This window comes from Caenorhabditis briggsae (assembly GCF_000004555.2).
Source record: "Caenorhabditis briggsae complete genome, chrIII, whole genome shotgun sequence".
NCBI classification, from domain to species: Eukaryota; Metazoa; Nematoda; class Chromadorea; order Rhabditida; family Rhabditidae; genus Caenorhabditis; species Caenorhabditis briggsae.
Genome location: NC_013490.2, coordinates 3,477,870 through 3,498,215, shown reverse-complemented (window position 1 = coordinate 3,498,215; position 20,346 = coordinate 3,477,870). Strand labels below are relative to the sequence as shown.

General features: G+C 35.3%; 4 protein-coding genes across 4 annotated transcripts; 1 reads left to right on the top strand and 3 right to left on the bottom strand.

Moving 5' to 3' along the window:
• Positions 1-28: 28 nt before the first annotated feature.
• On the top strand, positions 29-803 carry CBG25833 (the record flags this gene model as incomplete). Its single annotated transcript, XM_045243559.1, has 3 exons — positions 29-318; positions 363-552; positions 684-803. The coding sequence occupies 3 exons, from the start codon at positions 29-31 to the stop codon at positions 801-803; spliced, it is 600 nt and encodes a 199-aa protein (XP_045099996.1).
• A 1,561-nt stretch (positions 804-2,364) lies between these two features.
• On the bottom strand, positions 2,365-6,183 carry CBG17491 (the record flags this gene model as incomplete). Its single annotated transcript, XM_002641063.2, has 4 exons — positions 2,365-2,570; positions 2,624-2,952; positions 3,418-5,629; positions 6,117-6,183. 4 exons carry the CDS (start codon positions 6,181-6,183, stop codon positions 2,365-2,367), a joined length of 2,814 nt encoding a protein of 937 aa, XP_002641109.2.
• Positions 6,184-7,512: 1,329 nt separating this feature from the next.
• Positions 7,513-12,350, bottom strand: CBG17492 (the record flags this gene model as incomplete). Its single annotated transcript, XM_002641064.2, has 4 exons — positions 7,513-7,566; positions 8,258-9,933; positions 11,412-11,513; positions 12,344-12,350. 4 exons carry the CDS (start codon positions 12,348-12,350, stop codon positions 7,513-7,515), a joined length of 1,839 nt encoding a protein of 612 aa, XP_002641110.2.
• A 3,793-nt stretch (positions 12,351-16,143) lies between these two features.
• Positions 16,144-20,104, bottom strand: CBG17493 (the record flags this gene model as incomplete). The annotated part of the gene is made up of 6 exons (XM_045243558.1): positions 16,144-16,889; positions 17,025-17,155; positions 17,790-18,759; positions 19,874-19,927; positions 19,982-20,047; positions 20,095-20,104. The coding sequence occupies 6 exons, from the start codon at positions 20,102-20,104 to the stop codon at positions 16,144-16,146; spliced, it is 1,977 nt and encodes a 658-aa protein (XP_045096207.1).
• Positions 20,105-20,346: the final 242 nt, after the last annotated feature.

Sequence of the window (20,346 nt, the reverse complement as noted above, 5' to 3'; positions counted from 1 at the left end):
ACAGGTATTTGTAACACGCAATTACCCAATGGATGCAAACATAGTGAAATTCCCCAATTCGCTTGAATTCATTCTTGGCAAAAATCCAACGAATAAGGAAGAGACTCGGGTTTTTTGGCATATGATTAAGGATTTATTAACGGAACAAATGTTTATGGCGAGCGGTTTCGAGGAAGGAGGCAAGACAGTTTGTTACAAATACATTCCGTTGAAGGAGGGAGAAATTGTTAGAGTTGGTTCCTTTGAAATCAAATGCACAGAATACAAAGAATTTGCAAATGGGCAGGTTGTGAGAAGAAAGCTGGAAGTGAAATACAGGTGAGATTTTGTAATTTTTCGTTTAAATTTTCAGAAATTTTCAGTGATCTGAATCCCGAAAAAGAGGTCTCATTCACAGTTGAACACGTCCAATACGCAAAGTCAACAGATGGTGATTTATCCGAATGTCCGATGAATCCGAAGATCTTTTCGAATCTCGTTAGAATCGCCAGAAAAAATAAGAAGCCAGTGATTATTCATTGTCGCGATGGTGTCAATAGATCCGGAGCGTTTGCTTGTGAGTTTTCAAAATTGCGAATTCGAAAACTCAAAAAATTCGAAGAAAACCCCCAAATTTCGTAATTTGAAAGTTACGAAAAAATAATAAAATTCAAAATTTCAAAACTTTAAAAAAACTGTGAAAGTTTGCAGATGTCGAGTGGTTGATTCAGAAGTTTGGGAAAAAAACTGAGGAAGGGAAGAAGATGGAGGATATCGATTTTGTCGATGAACTTCAGTCGTTGAGAAAAATGACTTCCAGTTAAAACGAAGATTGTACTCGATCTTCAGCTTCTCAATTAGTTCACACGTGGCGTTCTGGAATAGTATACTATTAAATCTTCATTTTTGTAGTTGACAACTTTTTCCTAGCTACCGTAGCTTTTGAGCTATGCGCCTTCAAAGTTTGCGCACGCTCCTAGCTAGAGATGTCCCACCTTTAAAGGCGCACATCTCAAAAACTACGGTAGCTAGAAAAAAGTTGTCAACTGTTGAAATAAAGATTAATTGTTTTTGTTATTTTCATTGTTGACAACTTTCTTCTAACTTTCGTAGTTTTTGAGATATGCGCCTTTGAAATGTATGCGTATCGGCGTCTTTCTTTTTCGGCTAGGTGTGTGCACAATCTTTAAAGGCTTATAACTTCAAAACTACAGTAGCTAGAAAATAGTTGTAAACTACAAAAATGAAACTCTACTTTGGTTTTCCATTTTGGTAATTATAAACTATTCTCTAGCTACCCTAGTTTTTGAGATTTGCGCCTTTAAAAGGCCAGATTCGAACTGACCCCATAAAGAAAAGTCAAAACTGAAAGAATCGAAAATCCGAAGAGAAGCTCATTGCTGACGGCGTGTTTCTTAAAAAAACCACATTAAAAGAGGAAACCGAAACCATAGACGACATAAGGGAAATTGACGCTCAATGGAAAAAGGATAAAGATGAGATTGATGCGAAAAGGAAAACAGAGCAAACGGAATTGGAGAAAGTGTTGGCTAAACGTCGGAAAGAGATGGAGAAGGAAGGGTGGATTTATAGCGAAAAGGGATACACCAGACATAGAAACACCGGAAAACAAGGCGAATGGTATCAAGAAGACGATGACGGGGATATTCGTGATTTATTTGAATATGGAAACGCCGAATTGATTGGGAAATGGATGCAAATGAATAAATGATTGTGTTGTTGTTGTTGTTTTTTTTTCGTTGTTGGAATTTTCGAAGATTATAGGATTCGAATTTCGAAACTTCAGAAACTCAAAAATTATTTTTCAAACTATTCATGACGTTTTTTTGTCGTCGCTCGGGTTTGCAACCGTGTCTCAAACATATTTTCAAAACTTTTTTGATTTTTTGGATTAATAACTTTAAACAATATTTTCGGAAATTGCATAACTCACTTGGGTTCAGGCGAGGGGGTCAGAAAGAGCGCCCCAGTAAATTTTCCAAAAATTCTCAATTGGCTGCTGAGAGTTCGTTGACTGACAATCATACTTTAATGCATTATGCCAAGAAGACGAATAATTTTTCAATATTTTTTCGATGTTTTCTTTCGCTTTCGCTCGTTTATGCTCGTTTTCTCTCGTTTTTCCCTTTTTTTTCAGTGAAAATTAGTTGAAAAAAGTTTCAAATGATTTATTAAAGGTGGGGGGACATGAAAAAAAAATAATGTTCTCGAAATTTCGTTTAAATATGCCTCTCGAGGAGTTGAACGTGTGGGACGAGGATTGAGGGTGAGGCGCCGCTACCGACTGAGCTACACGGGCAAAGAGGAAGCCGCCGCCCGATTCCATACATAAAGGCGAGAGGGACAGCTGTACGCAGAGTGACATTAAGCGTTATACACCGTCACGGTAGAATGCATACTCTGGCCCCAAAAATCCCCCGTAAAATCTCCTGTCCCCCCACCTTTAAGGTGAGAAGTCCAATGAAACGGGCTCGTGCAGTGATGAGTCAAGTGAGCGAACGGAATAAAGCTCGATTTTCGAGGTTTTTTTGAGGTGAGTAACTGAAATATGTAATGTTCCAAACACCAAGCTGAAAATGAATTTCAAGGTTTTAAATTATTAGAAAAAAAATAATCAAAATACCGTCATCAGCTTGAGTTTTATTCTCTGAAAGGTCTTCTTTGTGTCCCACTTTCTTTGCCGATTTCTTTGATTTTGAAGAGTTGTGATCTGATTGAGTGTTATCCAGAGGTAATGAAGGTTGCAGTTTTTTCTCAGGTTTAGTAGAAGATTTAGTTGAAGATTTAGTTGGAGGTTTTTTCGGGACACTGATGACGCCATTTGGTGTGAGCGGCGCGAGTGCATTCTTTCTTCTCAGCTTCTTCTTCTTACACCTCCGAAACACCCAAACACCACCAACAACGAAGATTAGGAGTAGAATCAATGCAATCACGCAGATCAGAGTGGTGTGGCTGAAATTAGAAAGGTTAGAATTAAAGTAAGTCACTTAGGTAGTTGAGGGGAGTATTCGAATTTTTTTGAATTTGGCGCCAGAATGTGGGTGCTTCAGGCATTTTAGTCTTGAAAAAATCTCAACGAAAAATATGAAAGTTGCGGGAATTCTGGTACTTTTTTGGCTCAAATTTTGAATTAACATTTTTTTTTTCGTTTTTTTTTAAATTAAAATTCTGATGTTTTCAAGTTTGCAAATTCTAAAATTCTGAAATTCTGAAGTTCTGCAACTCGAAAATTCGAAAAAATTGTTCTCCAACTTTTTTTTTTGAATACTCAGGTATTCTGAATATTCGAAATTTAGAAAATTTCGGAATTATCCGAATTTCTGAAAATCTGAATACCAAAAGTTCCGAAATTTTTTTTTTCAAAATTTTTTTTTAATTTTTAGAAATTCTGAAATTCATGAAATTCAAGAAACTCACTCAGGTGATTCAGCCGAATTTTGAGTTGTCGAAAGAGCAGAAGAACCAGAAGATCCAGACGGATTCTTGGCAAAACTAGCAAAGAAAGTGTCCAGTGCTGTCAACGTCTTCTTAGAATCATCGAAACTTTTGGAATACCTTGAAAACTCCATTCCAACGAATGCCATCTCATCAACCATTTTCAGAACCTCCTCCAATTTGGCTTTCTTCTGAGTATCCGTCGTTTCCCCGATCAACTTTTCCAACGAAGTTCCAATTTCCAAAAGATCCAAAGACAATCCAGAAACAGCTTTGGCTTTGACAAAAATCTCATGATGATCGATCAGATTCGTGAATTCTGGATTTTTGAGAGACGATTTCCAAGATTCCAAGCCCTGATACATTTCATCAAGAGAGGCTTCCATCATGACCAAGGAGTCCAAATTATCCAAATCTTTTTGATCCAAGGATTTTGAAGTTTTCTTTAGATCATCAACCAATTTCAGTTCTGGAACCATCTTTTGAATCTCCGCCTTCTTTTCAATTGCAGTCTTCATTGCACCGATTCCATGGGTGGCCATTTGAATCACTTCCGAATGAGTCTTCCGATCCTTCAAAAGATCCAAACCATCCGATCCCTTTCCTTTGAGAGAGTTCATGTCGTTTTGGAGTTTCTTTAGATCTGGAGAGATTTTTTCAATCTTCTCAATATACTTCTCCAAGGGATCCAAAGAGCTCGAACTCAGTTTTCCCATATTTCTAGCAAGATCAATCATCCCAATGAGATTTCCAGAATTTTTGACATTTTTCAAGCATCCAAATCCTTCGGATAATGACTTGTAGCTATTTTGATAATCGACAACTTTGCCTACATTATCATGAACAGCTAAAGCGTGGATCTTCAACTCGGACTTTAGATTTTTGATCTTCTCAACCAGACTTTTGATCTTTAAAACTTTTTGATTGAATTTACCGTAATCCTGATAGCTTTTGAACTTGACAAAGGCACTTTGCAAGTCACCAACACTTGATTCAGCAAATCCAATGACATCGGAGAGCATTTGTTGGAATTCTGCGTCCTTTGAAATTTCAATAAGTCCATCAAGCACTGATTTCAAGCCGTCAACTGACTTTTCCATATTTTGTGAACCCGCTTTCAACGAATCCATATCAGCAGTTAGCACCTTTGACACAGGAAGTTTCTTTCGACAGTTTGTAAATTCGTTCGCCACAGTTTCAGCTTCCGTTGGATTGTAATTCGAATTTAAAAGTAGATCAAAAATTGGAATGTTTTGACCTCTGGATCCTTTCAAATTGGCTTGAATTTTCTTTAGATATGACGCTTCGAAGAGTTTCAGACTTTCCAGAGACTTCGGAAATTCGGGAGATTTAATAACTGACTTCACCCAAGGATCATTCAAATCATCAAACATTTTTTCAAATGTCGTTGGATTAAAAGTTTCTCCAGATGACGTCATCAAATCTTCAATTGATTTTAGAGCTTGAATATTTGTATTAGACTTTTGAGAATATTCCCAAATATCCTTGAAATTCTCAAAATTCTTGTTTCTAGCATCAGGATCTACAGTAAACGATTTGGTTTGTTTATTGAATTCTTTGGAAGCATCCGTGGCTTGGAAAATCACTGATAATGGATCCTTGACACTTTTGATACCGAAGACAGTCTTGACGTCTTGATGATCGGAATTCAGAAGTTTCATTTCAGAAGCCAGCGAATTTCCTCGATTTTTTAAAACCGAAAAGTATCCGGTGGCTAAAAGTTTATCCGCAGCGTCATCCAAATTCTTCCTGCCCGTTAGAAATACGAATGCCTCATCCAATTTTCCACAATATTCCAAGAAGCTCTCAACCTTCGGAAGATCGATTTCCTTATCTTTCAAACTCTGGGTTATCTTCTGAATCTCTCCCGACTCCGCCCACTTTTCCACATCACCCAATCCATCAACTTTCTTTCGAATAGCTTCCAGAGCCAGGAAATATTGCTGATTCTTCTCGATATCTGGACTTTTTCTCAGCGATTGGGATACAGTAACCAGAGATTTCAATTCGTTTTCCAGGGCTCCAGAATCTTCGAAAACTTGATTCAGATTCTTGATTTTGAAAATCTCGTCAATGGAAATTTCACCGTCGGTTAATCCTTTTTGAACATAAATTCCATATGTGATTCTTGCGATTTTTTCCATACGATCAACGGAGAGCTGGAGAATTTTATCTGAAAATAATTCTTTGAATTACTGTAAAATCTCTATTAGAAGGGCCGGCCCGTCTATTGGTACAAGAAACTTCTGGATGGCCTTTCTTTGTTTCCGGCCATTTTTTCCGAAAATGTTCATTGAACAATTACCGTAGGTCATGTATTAGAAGGGCCCCTGTAATAGAAGGGCCCCCGTAATAGAAAAGCCCCTCTCATAGACCGGCCCTTCTAATACAGGTTTTACGGTAGATGAATTCTCTAAAATTCATTTTTTTACATATTTCATGAAAATCTATCAATTTCATCGAAATTAGCAAGCTTTTGAGCAAAAAAGAATTTTCCGCCCAGGTTTTTCGAAATTTTAGAAATATTGTTCACTGAAAACCTAAGGAAATTCTCAAATTTTGAAGGGGCCCTCCCCCTCTCGGAGTGCCCTTTTCTTAAAGGGGCCCTTCTAATACTGGTTTTACGGTATATTTCAAAAAAAAAACCAGAAAAAACTTACCACTGGTATCTCGAGAAAACCTGGAGAATCCATAGGATACGAACACCAATATGAACAAGATGCGCATGTCTGAAAAGTTCAGCAATCTTTTCCAGAATTTTCTTTTAAAACTTACTCATTATTTGTTGATATAGCCACTATTCGATTTTTGATTAGCTTCGAAAAGTAGTGGAATAATCGGAAACAGCCAAGTTTTGTGGCTTTTATGGAAAATCGTGGCGCTGACTTTCCAAAAAAAAAATGCCAACAGGTTTTTGGGTTTTCACGTTTTTAAAAGGTCAAGAAATCCTTTTGAGAATTTTAGAAGAACGTGAGGGTTTTTAGGTTCCCAGATATCTTTGGAATTTTCAGATTAGAATATTCCAAAGTTCTGAAATTCTGAGACCTGAAATGTTCAAATTCGGATTTTTCGCTTTTAAAATAACTGTTTTTTTATATCTGAAATTAGTGGGATTTAAAAAATTCAAAAAAAAAACCTAAAATTCTTTTCGAAATCTCCAAATCCTCTGAAAATTCTGGATTGTTCAAAATATTTGGATTTGTGACTATGGAGAAAAAATTAGATTTAGTTATTGAGAAATTTCTAAATATACAAAATTCTGAAATTCTAAAACTTTGAAATTTCAATATTCAAATATTCCACCACTATGAAAGTTCCAAATAGGAATTCAGCGAATCAGAATTGTTAAAAATTCTTAATTTCGGAAAATCTGGAAATCTGGGTTTTTTGAAAATTCTGATCTACCAAAATGCAAAAATGCAGAGACTAGATTACTGTAGAAGTTTTCGTTAGAGCTTTTTTTTTTGAAAATTCTAATAAAATGAAAAATTCTATTCTAAATTCGGTGGAACTGATATTCATTTTTTGTGATTTCTAGAGTGTGTATCTTGTTTCTGTAATCTGCAAACTTTCAATCAGCAACACTTTTCAGTTTTTTAGTTTGGGCTCAAAAGTTGCAAAATTTTTGAGCATTTGAAAATTCTGAAGCTCTGAAAATTCCTCATATTTTCATGTTTAAAAAAATTCCAAATAAAATGCTTTATAAATGTAAAAAAGGTCCAAATAATTGTGTATTAGAATACAGAAAAATATCATTTAATTCAGAAAAAATATTTATATTTTTCGAAAAATATTGAGAAGAATGCAATGAAATCAGCCAGAACGATGGGTTCTCTGAAAATAAAATTTCGACTTTTTCAAAAAAAAATTTTTTTCCACATTTTTTGATTATGCCTATTTAATGTTCCCCCGATTAGTTTAATACTCTCTGAAAATAAATTTTTTAAATTTAATTTTACAATAAAACTCCTAATTACCCCTAATTATCTAACCTGGTTTTACTCATTAAAAAATAAGTAATTACCGAAACTTTTAAAAAATTGAACCCCAATAGGATTATTCTTCCTCCTCCCACATATTGAATTCTTCGAAATTTATATGAAGAAAATTCTGGAAAAGTTAATTGATATTTAATTAGTCACTAATTAGTCACAACAATTATTTCATGCGCCGATAAGAAATGATAAGAACTGCGGATACTACGGTTACAGAAATACCATGCTTTTGATTGCAGCGACTACAGTAATCAAACTACAGTAACCAACACTTTAGAAAACTCAATAGAAAACTACAGTAATCCAATTACACTGTAATTATTACTCTACCTCACCACGGCTACAGAAGTCAAACTACCGTAACCAATACAACCACAGTACTCCACAAAAAGACTGCAGTAATTTCACTACAGTATCACATCACAATTACAGTAAAAAAAACTACAGAACTCCACAAAAACCACAGTAACCAAAAAACAGTAGTAATCCATCCTATGCTATGAACCAAAGATAACACTACAGCATCCATTACAGTAATCCATGCTTTCGACTTTAATGTGAACCATCTACCATCACGTCACAACTACAGTAACCAAACTAACGTACTCCACTAAAAACTGCTTCATGCTTAGTTAAATTACAGTACTACAGTAATCTTTATATTACCATTTCAGGGGACAAAATGAAAGTACACAACTACAGTAATCTCACGATTTTGACCTTAACGACTACAGTGATACAACCACATCACAAATACAGTAACCAAACTACATTATTCCACAAAACAACTACATTAATCCACAAACCTTGCGATTCCAACGGCTGCTCTGTTCCAAATAGATGATAAAGTTATCAATCAAATCCATCGACTCCATTGGCTTCTGATCAACCGTAGTGTATTTTGCGTGGAAATCCAGAAGACGATTGAGATTTTTGAAGCTGTCGGCAGCTTTGAGAACCTCCACCAACGCGTCAATATATTTTGTGGAGTCGGTCCAATCGTGAATTTTGTCCACTTGAATTCCAATGGCATCGATTACAGTATCCCGTTGTTTGAGGCCAGTGAAGAATTGATCAGTAAATTGGCATTTAGCTTCGATTTGTTCCGAACTCTCACTTCCTTCCAACAACATTTTCATTGCCAGAAAAACTTCTTGATAGGAACCGGATACTGTAGAATTAAGCTCTTTAAATGGAGCAATCACTTCGGGTTGGGCTTGTTTATCAATTTCAAATGCAGCACTGATTGATTGGAAGATGTCTCTCCATTTGGAATCTCTGCTCAATTCGCTGCCGCTTATTATATTGTTTAGGATCTTCTTGGGGTCTTGGGTATCCATTATCGATTTTACAGATTTTACATAGCGATGGAAATAGGCAGAATCCACTGAAATACCGGCAATAGTCTCTAGAATGTTTCTATAGAGAATTGCAGTGACATTATCTTCAAGGTTGAGTTCAAATTTCTCATTTAAAATTTCCAGCACCTTATCGTCATCCTGAAGACTGTCGAATAACTTTTTATGCTCTCGAATTCGATATTTATCCCTTGTAACGCTTCGGAGCATCTTCATGAGCAATTCCAAGTCTTCCACACTTTCCAAATCCTTTAAAAATGGGAGCATTGTTCGAATCTTCAACATTTTAGAGGGCGAAAAGATGAGTTGGCCTTCAGGAGCCACGTCATCGAAGAAGGATTCAAAGATGTACGAGTATCCGGGTCTTCCAGTTTCCTCATCCGATCGATTCAGCTTCTTTACAATCTCCATCGCCCAATCTAGCCGTTTATAAAACTTGATATCAGTTGAAACGGCATTTTTGAGCTTGACACATTGTTCCTTTCCATTGTCTAGTCCCATATTGTAAATCAATCGGGCTCCGCCCACTACAGTAGCTCTCACATCATCGACACCCCCGACGCCAGTGTAGAAAGCGTTCTGAGTGGCACTGCTGATCTTTTTGAAGTCTCCAGAATCCAATTTGGCTTTTAGCTGCTCCAGAAGATCAGCGAGGAGCTTAGCGTCCTCTCCGTTTCCTTCATTCAGGGCCTTCAGGTCTTCAACAGAGTTTAAGTCGATTTTTGAGATTTTTTGGAGCCAGGAGGTCTCTTCGGCATCTGTGGTTTGTGTGGCATTTCTGACGGCAAGCTTGACAGCTTTCAGAAGTTTTTGAGTCAATTCTGAGTCTGTTGTTCCCTCCAATTGAGTGTTCAGCTCTTCCAACGATGCATCACCCTCCTTTAACTCGTCTCGTGTACGTCTTAGGGTTCGGATCAGCAGGTGGAAGGTGTCATTGGGGATTTCAGGTTGGGACAGAATGATCTTGTTGATGGTTCCAGATTTCTCGAATCCTCCAGTTAGGTACAATTCGTTGAGGGCTTGATAGAATTCCAAAACGCGGAGACCTTTTAGGCGATACAAGTTGTCAATGGTGGTTTTGGATGGTTCGTCGAATTCGGCGTAGAGGGGGTTTAGGTAGAGTTCTGAAACAAAGAAAAATGGAGAATTTGAAAAATAAGTAAAAGGGGCCGTGGCTTTTTGGACCGGGTATTTTGGTAGATGAAAGGTTTTTTTTTTCATAAAAGGTTTTGCAATTGTGGACTTTTTATATTTAAAAAAATTTCTTTTTCAACTTTTCGAAATTTTCAAAAAATAGAAAATCAAGAATTCTAAAAAATCTGAATTTTGCAAATTTTCAAAAAATTCCAAGTTTTACAAATTTCTAAATTTTGAGTTTTCCCGAAAAATCCTAGAAACTCTGAAATTTCAAACAAATAATTTCAAAAAATTCCGAATTTCTTGGAATTTCAAAAGGTACGAAAAAAAGTTTAAATATTCAAAAAATTGGAAAAAATGTCGAAATTTCGAATAAAAATCCAAAAAATCATGATTTTCAAAAATTTTTAAAGTTTTGCAATATCCGAAGATTTCGAAAAGTTGTAAAATTTTCAAAACAGAATTTTCAAAAAACTCCGAGTTTAGCAAATTTTTATTTTTTAGAATTTTTCGGAAATTTTGTGAGATTTCTAAACTTTTGAGTTATGGAATTATTTTTTGAAAATCTATCATGTATCTGAAATTCCTTCAATTAATTGATTATCTTAATTATCAACATGTTCTGAGTACAGTAATCCGATTCACTTCTTATCTAGATTTGTCCCAGTTTCTTACCGTAATCTCTAATGCTTCCTCTTCCATTTTTTTTCAATTTGTATTTTCGCTTATCCTCCTTCCAAAAACTATACAATTCTCTTTTTTTTCTATACAAAATAAATTCCATATTATTATAATATTGTTTTCTTATTTTTTTCCCTCGAAACCCAAAGAAATGATCTCAATTTGTGTCAAAAAAAAACAGCAAAAAAACACCGGTGGCTTTTTTTCTATATTTTTTTCCAGAAATAATTTTTAGAGACCATTAAGACCGCCATGTAGTTCTAGACTTCAATGAGGTCTATAGAAATGTATCAAAACGACATCACAATGGGATACTAATGGAACAACACTATAAAAATTACTCAGTTCTTTGGTGTCAATTGTGACGGAAGCAGAAAACAAGCAGCAAAAGCGAAATACCTGCACCGGGGGTCGAACCTATGTGGTCCCCCAAAAGAGTAGAACGCCAGCCGCGCTCACAACCTTTGCGCTACAACGCACACTTGAAGATTTACACCACTTGTCATACAAGAAAGAGGCGCCGCGCGCCAGCGCGCAGTGGTCAGTGACGTCACAGGTGGTGTGAGCAAAATCAAAAAAATTTGAACCTCAAATTTCAGAATTTCAGACACAAACTTTGTCTGGGTCATTGAGAAACTTCTCATGACATTTTTCTGTTGGCATTTTGAGATAATTTCATTTCAGACAAACAGCTCTAGACAGCATAATTATTATGGGAGCCAGAAAACGAAAAAAAAAACTCAGAAAAAAAGAAAAAAAAAGTACAGTAATCCCAAAAACTTACTACGCGAATGAAGCGATGCCAGAGTAGTGGTGTCTCGTCGAGATTTGGAACGTTTTCCGGGTACAGCAGCGGCCAAGCCGATGAGAAGGAAGATTAGGAGGACTGCAAAAGTTACAGTAATCCTTTTAAAGGAACTACAGTGATCTGAGCTACAGTAATCCTAGAGCATTTTGAAGAAACTATTTATATTCTTTTTTTTTTTGAAATTTCTGAATTTTTGTGTTTTGTTGAAATTCAGAAAATCAAAAATTCAGAAATTGTAATTTCCAATTGTTCATCTACCTACAGTAACCTAATAGTATCCAAAGGAACTACAGTAATCCCTTCATCTACAGTAATCTCTTCTTTTACATTATAGCAACTTGTTACAGTAATGGGGCCTACAGTAATCCTAAAGGTACCTTAAAGGGACCTTTAAAAAACTTGATCTTCAAAAAAACTACAGTAAGCTAGGCTACAGTAATTCTGGAGTATTTTAAAAAATCTACAGTCATCTTGAAAGAACCTTGTATGAACTTTGAATAATCCTTAAAGGAACATTAAGGCAACTTAATCTTGGAGAAACTACACTAATCTTTACTACAGTACTCCTAGAGGATTTTAAAGCAACTACAGTAACCCCTTCCTTTACAGCAATCTTAAAGCAGTTTACTACGACGATCCTAAACTACAGTAACCCCTTTTCAAGAAAACTAATCCTGGCTACAGTAATTCTTTAGAATCTTGATCGAACTACAGTAATCCCTTCTCTTGTGTTTTACAATCTAAGCTACATTAATCCTAAAGGAAGCTAGAGCGAACTTCAAGGAACATTGAAGGAACTTAATCTAAATGAAACTACAGTAATCGTATTGCTTTTTAGAAACTACAGCGTTCCGATAGTGAGCTCTTATACAATCTTAAAGAAACTACAGTAACCCTCTTTGACTCACCTCGCATATTTCTTCGCTCAGAATCTCTCAGAATGCGTCGACGTCGTCGTCTTCAACACAAGTTATTCTGAAGATATGAAATAAGTCTTTTATACTCCACATCTCCGTAGGCGTACAAAAAAAAAGGGTGTCTCAGAAAAAAAAGAGTTCAATTCAAAAATTCTATCCTTATAATACTTCAGTGGAACGGGGGAAAAAAGAAATGAAAAGAGTTTTTCTAGACAGCGGCTCATTAGGCACTCTTCAATGATCAATTATTCATCTGAATTTTTTACGCTCTGTCGACTCCGTGGCGCAGGCGGCCGACCACCATGCAGAAGGCTGTGGGTTCGTACCTTCGCAGGAGCATTGTTGTTTTTTTCTTTTTTTGAATTGGAATGAAAAGGATTTGTTTTGAAAATAAGAAATTGAAAAGTTAGGCCAAAACTTAAAAACCGAGAAAAGGGATGCATAAAGATGAGCCGCTTCAACAATTTCCCACCATTATCAAAGAAATAATGGGCAAACAAACTGGTTTTTTGAACTTTCTTCCCATTTTTGAATTCAAAGGAAAATGAATTTATGGGGTTGGGTTCCGTTTCTTTGAACTTTTTTGAATTTTGTGATTTTTGAACATTTGGAAATTTTTTTGGAAAAAATTTTGCCCTGTCATCGTTCCCTCATTTGGTGGGCGCTGCTGCACCCTTCTCTACGCCTTTTGCACCTATAGGCTGAATTGGCCATGTGGCGCATCCGGCAGGCTGCATCCGGCAAGTTAGGCCAAAACTTAAAAACCGAGAAAAGGGATGCATAAAGAACAGTTATAATGAGGTATATCAAGAACAGAAAAAGTGGGCGGAGCCATTCATGTGGAATAAAAAGTGGATCAATAAATTGGCAGTCTCGGCGGGACATCAAGAAGAGCACATCAAGAAGAGAATTTTTGAGAGGGGCGGAGTTTAGAGAAACTTTAAGTTCAAAGATTGAGATTTGAGCAGCTAGGCCACGAAACGAAGAAAGTTGAGCCATCGAGGGAAGTTAGGCCATGATTTAGAAAGTTAGGCCATTGAATGGAAAGCTAGACCATGCCAAAAAAAGTTCTAAAATTCTAAAATTACAAAATTCTTAAATTCCAGAAAATTCTAAAATTCTAAAATTCCAGAAAATTATAAAATCCTAAAATTCCAGAAAATTCTAAAATTCCAGAAAATTCAAAAATTCCAGAAAACTCTGAAATTCTAAAATTCCAGAAAATTATAAAATTCTAAAATTCCAGAAAATTATAAAATCCTAAAATTCCAGAAAATTCTAAAATTCTAAAATTCCAGAAAATTATAAAATTCTAAAATTCCAGAAAATTATAAAATCCTAAAATTCCAGAAAATTCTAAAATTCCAAAATTCCAGAAAATTCTAAAATTCGAGAAAATTCTAAAATTCTAAAATTCGAGAAAATTCTAAAATTCTAAAATTCGAGAAAATTCTAAAATTCTAAAATTCGAGAAAATTCTAAAATTCCAGAAAATTCTAAATTTCTAAAATTCGAGAAAGTTCTAAAATTCTAAAGTTCCAGAAAATTCTAAAATTCCAGAAAATTCTAAAATTCGAGAAAATTATAAAATTCCAGAAAATTCTAAAATTCTAAAATTCCAGAAAATTCTAAAATTCGAGAAAATTCTAAAATTCTAAAATTCGAGAAAATTCTAAAATTCTAAAATTCGAGAAAATTCTAAAATTCTAAAATTCGAGAAAATTCTAAAATTCTAAAATTCTAAATTTCTAAAATTCGAGAAAGTTCTAAAATTCTAAAGTTCCAGAAAATTCTAAAATTCCAGAAAATTCTAAAATTCGAGAAAATTATAAAATTTGAGAAAATTCTAAAATTCTAAAATTCCAGAAAATTCTAAAATTCTAAAATTCCAGAAAATTCTAAAATTCCAGAAAATTCTAAAATTCCAGAAAATTATAAAATTCTAAAATTCCAGAAAATTCTGAAATCCTAAAATTCCAGAAAATTCTAAAATTCTAAAATTCTAAAATTCTAAAATTCTAAAATTCTGTGGTTTTCAAGAAATCAAAATTTTCGCTTTTAAAGGCTCTCCGTTTCCCATGACCCGGAAAACAAACTTTCAAAAAATGAGCAATTATTTGTTGAAATTTATGAGCCGCTTCAACAATTTCCCACCATTATCAAAGAAATAATGGGCAAACAAACTGGTTTTTTGAACTTTCTTCCCATTTTTGAATTCAAAGGAAAATGAATTTATGGGGTTGGGTTCCGTTTCCTTGAACTTTTTTGAATTTTGTGATTTTTGAACATTTGGAAATTTTTTTGGAAAAATTTTTTGCCCTGCCATCGCTCCCTCATTTGGTGGGCGCTGCTGCACCCTTCTCTACGCCTTTTGCACCTATAAGCTGAATTGGCCATGTGGCGCATCCGGCAGGGTGGCTGCTCACCACGCGGAAGGTCGCAGGTTCGCGTCCGCCCGAGAACATCTTTGCTTTTTTTTTTGAGTTGAAATGAAAAAGATTTATTAGAAAAATGAAAAAAAAGAAAATTGAGAGGAAGAAGAAGACGTTCATCAACATGTGTGGCTTGCGAATCTCTGAAAACGATACAAAATATTATAGTTTTTAGGGGAATGGGAAGAAGAAAAAAAAGGGAAATACAAAAAACAAAATTTTTGTTTTTAGGTATATGAAGTCATGCACGTCTTCTGATTAAACGAGGAAAAACAAAAAAGAAGAAGAAGAAGCTGAGATTTTTATTTTGTCACATGGGATCCCATGGGGTGGGCGGAAAATGGAAATTTCGAGAAAATGAATTTGTTTTTTAGAAAACAAAAATTACTTTTTGGACCATCAAAAATCAGAATTTCGAAAAAAATTTTCTAGAAAATTCGAAAATTCGAAAATTCTAAAATCAAAAGGATCAATTTTTCCAGACGGTTTTCTTATTCGGGATGAAAAAAAAGAATAAATATTCAATTTTTTCGAAAAATTAATATTCAAATAGAAAATTTCGGGGTTTGTGTCTGGAGAGCAAACTCTCAGAGTTCAGAAAATGAAAATTTTTTTTTTAATTCAGAAATTCAGAAAGTTGAACATTTTATAATTTCCAACTTTTTTCAACTATGTACAGTAACCACATGGCATTGTAAAGGAGCTACAGTAAGCTTGTTTACAGTAATCCTATAAAATGTAAATGTGTTATAACTACAGTAATTCATTCATCTTCAACTACCGTAAAACCTCTATAGAACGACACTCGGACCCTCCACTTTGAGCCTATATATTTCACTTCTTTTGAAAGATATCAAAAAGTGGTTAATTAGTAAAATGTTTATCAGGATATCAGCAACATTTTACTAGTCAGCCACTTTTTGATATAAAATTTAAATGTGTTATAACTACAGTAATTCATTCATCTTCAACTATCTCATATCAGCTGAATACAAGTATTCTGAGTTACAGTAATCCTATAAAACTTTCAAGGAACTGCAGTAATCCTAAATGAACCTNTGGGATACCTTGACGGAACCTCAAAGGAACTAAAAATTCATAGTTTTTCAAACGTCCCGCATTTTCAGAATTTTCTGGAATTTTAAGATTTTTTGAAAATTCAATGGATTTCCAACAACAGTGAGTGGAACTTAAGCTTAAAATTTCCTTTTTTTTAGTGAATTCTGAATTTCTGAACTTTCAGTTTTCAATTTACAGATTTGTCAAAAAAAATTATCGAAAACCATCAATATCTTAGAATCTTAATTTTTTTATTTTTCAGATTTCTCAAAAACTACAAAATCTTAAAAAGCCCTACCTCTAATTCCATCCAGTCGATCCGAAATACACCAGCATATCCGCAATATGCAAAGCCGATATCGTTGCGTTTGGATTGGTTGTGTAGGCCCCATGGAATGCTATCATATCACCGAGAGCTTGGCGGGATCCAGAAGCTTTGAGCAATTGAATCAGAGCATTCACAAAGGTAACATCCTTGTTTTGTCGTCGAATTTCGTCAGTGTTCACTCCAAAAGCCTCCACAACCGAGGTGACGTCTTCTAACCCATTGAAGAATTGTTCGACGAATTTGCATGTGTATTTAGAAGTTTCGGGAAACTCTAAAATCGTTTGCATTGCCAGAAAGACTTCTTTATAGCTTCCAGTTGTTCCAATCATTGATTCCAGGCCTTTAAATGTATCTAGTGGCCCCACTGACATGATGTAAACGTGCTCCAGCGAATCATAAACATCCAACCATAATCCGTCTCTAGACAGCTTGGTTAGCTGAATCATGTTGTCGATGTTGTTGGTCTTCAGAATTGCGTTAATCGATTTTGCGTAATCCATTAAGTCTTCGTCAAATCTACACAGACCATTTATGTTCCGAAGGACCTCTCGAATCTGCAGTCCTCTGGGTAGGGATTTGGCAAAACCACCAAAATACAATCTGAGATTATTCATAAAAAAGTGATCATCATTAAGTCTCTCAACATCTGTCCGGAATTTGCTCAATGGCGTTTGTCGATTGACAATATATTGAATGATTGGGAGCAATTCTTCGGCCACTGATTTTTGGATAGTGTCAAAAAGTTTGAGCATAAGTTCACGACTGTGGAATCTTGAAGAACGGAATAGTTGAATGTTTCCTAGGCTGTTTCCTTCGAAATACATATCGAAGAGGTATTAATAGCCGGGTCTGCCTTGAGGGCTTCCAGTCTCATTGAGTTTCAGAAGAACTTGAATTGCACTATTCAGACTTTCATAGGTCTCAGGGAACACTCCATTCAGCTTTACGACTTCTTCACATTTCTTTACGGCATTCTCCACTGATCTGAAAATTCGAAAATTAACTTTTTAGAACTTTTGTGTTTTCAAATCCAAACTACAGTAATCAACAGCCCTACAGTACTACGAATACAACAATTGCAAGTTTTTGGCGTAACAATCCAAACTACAGTACCTTATCACGACTGTAGTAACCAAACTACAGTAATCCACATGATCGTACAATATTCTTACATTGCTACGAATACAGTAATCCCAGGTTTCTGGCTGCTACAGTAACCCTGCCCCAGTAACCAATACAAATACTTCTCATAAACGTCCTATTCTATGAACTAAAGATAATCCAATAACATTCACTAGAGTAATCCTATATGCACAACTACAATACTCCACAAATACTACAGTAACCAATCAAAGTCCAGTAACCCATTTTCTATGAACCAAAGATAATCCTACAACGAACGACTACAGTCATCCCATGCCGCAACCGTAATCATAGTACATTTTGTTAGTTACAGTAATCTCATTCTTTTGACAAACTCAAACTAAAAATAACATCACAACTACAGTAACCAAACTACATTACTCCACAAAAAACTACAATATTTGGAATTTGAGAACTTTAAAGAGTTCAATATTTCCAATTTTCAGAATTCAGAGTTTTCAATTTCAGAACGTACCCTCCAAGATTCTTAATCAATCTCGCTCCAGCGATAAATGCATTTTTGGCCTTTTCCAGTTCTTCGATTCCAGATGATTTCATTGTTTCAATGAATTTAGCCTTTGCCTGCTCATTATTAATTGCCGACCAGATTTCAGACTTCTCAGCGTTAGATCTCGAATTTCGATCTTTCTTTTCTGATTTAGGGAAATCAAGTGAGTCATTGAGGTCCGCATGGACCAGACGATTTAACAAAGTGTCCTCTTTCGCGGCAGCTGTGGCATTCTCAAATGCATTTTGGATTCCGCTGAGCAATTTGAATCCGATATCGGCATTGGAAATCGCAGCGTTTAGACGATTCTTGTAGAGTTTGAAGTACTTTTCATCCTTGAGGCACATTCCAGATTTGGTTTTCCATGGTTGAGCTTCAAGAATATCTCCAATCAGGTTGAAATTTTCAGGGCCAATAGTGTGGTGAAGAATAAGGAGGGGCTCTGTCCAATTAGCTTGGTATGGCTCATTAGAGAGCTCCAGAGATGTCCAATCATTGATCGCTTTTCGAAGAAATGTTCCATTTGCATAACCAACTCTTGGATAGCCGTTATCTTGCAGATAGACACCCAGATCTCTGATGGAATACGCCACATTTTTTGAATTCTCAGATTGTTCCAGAATCATTGAAACGAGCTTGATTAGCCAAGGTTCATGGATTAGTGCAACCGGTTCGTTCATCTCAATCATTCCTTCGATTCTTCTAAAATACACATCTCCATTTTTGACGTCTCCAAACGAATTTTCAAGTGCTCGAATTAATTCTAGCCATTGGAAATCTGGAATTATAGTTTGTCCCAAAATGACACCGTTGAATAAGACATGTTTGTCGAATCCATTTGTTAGGTAAAGTTCTCGGAGTGCCTTGTAGAATGAGACAATTGTGCTGTTTCCTTTGAATTTTTGGAGAGCTTCAATGGCCGTGGCGTTGGGGATTGCTGGAAAAATACAGAAAGTTCAACATTTTCAGCTAGTTCCCGCTAGTTTCAATATGTTTTTCATCTTTTCCAAGTTTTGAGCTTCAAATTGAGCAAAAACACGACTAGTCTAGCTCAATTTTGAGTTTTGATCTATCAACCGCGACGCGACCGCAACGCAATGGTCAAAATTAAAAGTGGTCATAAACTAGTCGTGTTTGGGCTTATTTTAAAGCTCACAGCGTTATAAATCATACGAAAGTAAATTCAAACCTCAAAAATCGAAATCAGAAAGCTCTGGCTAATCAAATTTCTGAACACATTTTTTCAGAAAACTTGAAACGATGAAAATCTTGAATATTTTCCACTTTTTGCCTGTTTCTGTGTTGTTTTCACACTATTAAAGTCTTGAGCTTCAAAATGAGCCCAAACACGACTAGTTTCGCACAATGTTGAGTTTTGATCTACCGACTGCAACGCGACCGCAACGCACTAGTCAGAATTGAAAGTGTTCCGAAATTAGTCGTGTTTAGGCTCATTTCAAAGCTCAAAACGATACAAATTGTTCGAGAGTAATCCCCAACCTAGAAAATCAAGAATGACGACATTAACTAAGGGAATTATCTCAAAAACTAGTACTGCTATTGAAAATTGGCTAATTTTTTAGTTTTCTTGTTTTTTCCTCCAAACTACACATTAAACAAATTAAAACGAGCTATTTTGAAGATAGCAACGTCGTTTTGAAGTTTTGAGAAACGGAGAAAAGCAGACACTTGCGTTGTCTGCGTCTCCCTCTTTCACAAGTGGCACCGAGTGTCTCTAACTAGTCCTCACTTCAATTTGCTATATCTCCGCTGGGAACAAAGCTACCAAAAAGTTGTAAACCAACAAAATGTGTAAAATTTTAAGATCTTTATTTTGTTAGTTGACCGTTTTTCAGTAGCTTAATTGGTTCCTGAGATATAACATGAAAAGAAAGTTAACTTCAAATTGCTATATCTTAACTAGGATTAAATCTACAAAAAATTGGTCAACTAACAAAACGTGTAAAATTTTAAGTTCTACATTTTTGTAGTTTACAACTTTTTTGAACCTCTAGCGGTTTTTAAGATATTAAGAAGGTATTAATGCTTACCTGAAACATCTCCTCCTTCATGGAACACATCGCTCTTGTTGGCGCCTGGAAGAGCTGAAAAGATCTTGCTTATTTTCTTTATTTACAGAATTTTTATTCAAAATTTACCAGTTTGTCCGAAAATTCCAATCGATCCAATTGCCAGGAGGCATATAAGGAAACAGATGTCAGGAGCTGGAAATTTAAAAAAAAGTTCTGAAAATTCAGATTTTTCAACTTACCTCGTGCCATTTCAATGGAAAACCAAATATAAAACAATGGAGGAATACGGTCTCCTTATAAAGGATTCTTGGCTCCCATTGAATTTACATATATGCTAATATTTTATTCCTTTTTACTGAATTTATATTTTCTTGAGAAAGTGGGAAGTTTGCAGAATTTGGTTTCTTTTGTTCTTTTGGTTTGGGAGTGTCCAAAGTATAAAAAATACAAATTTTCTGATTTTTATGAAATTTTTAGATTTTTCTCTAATT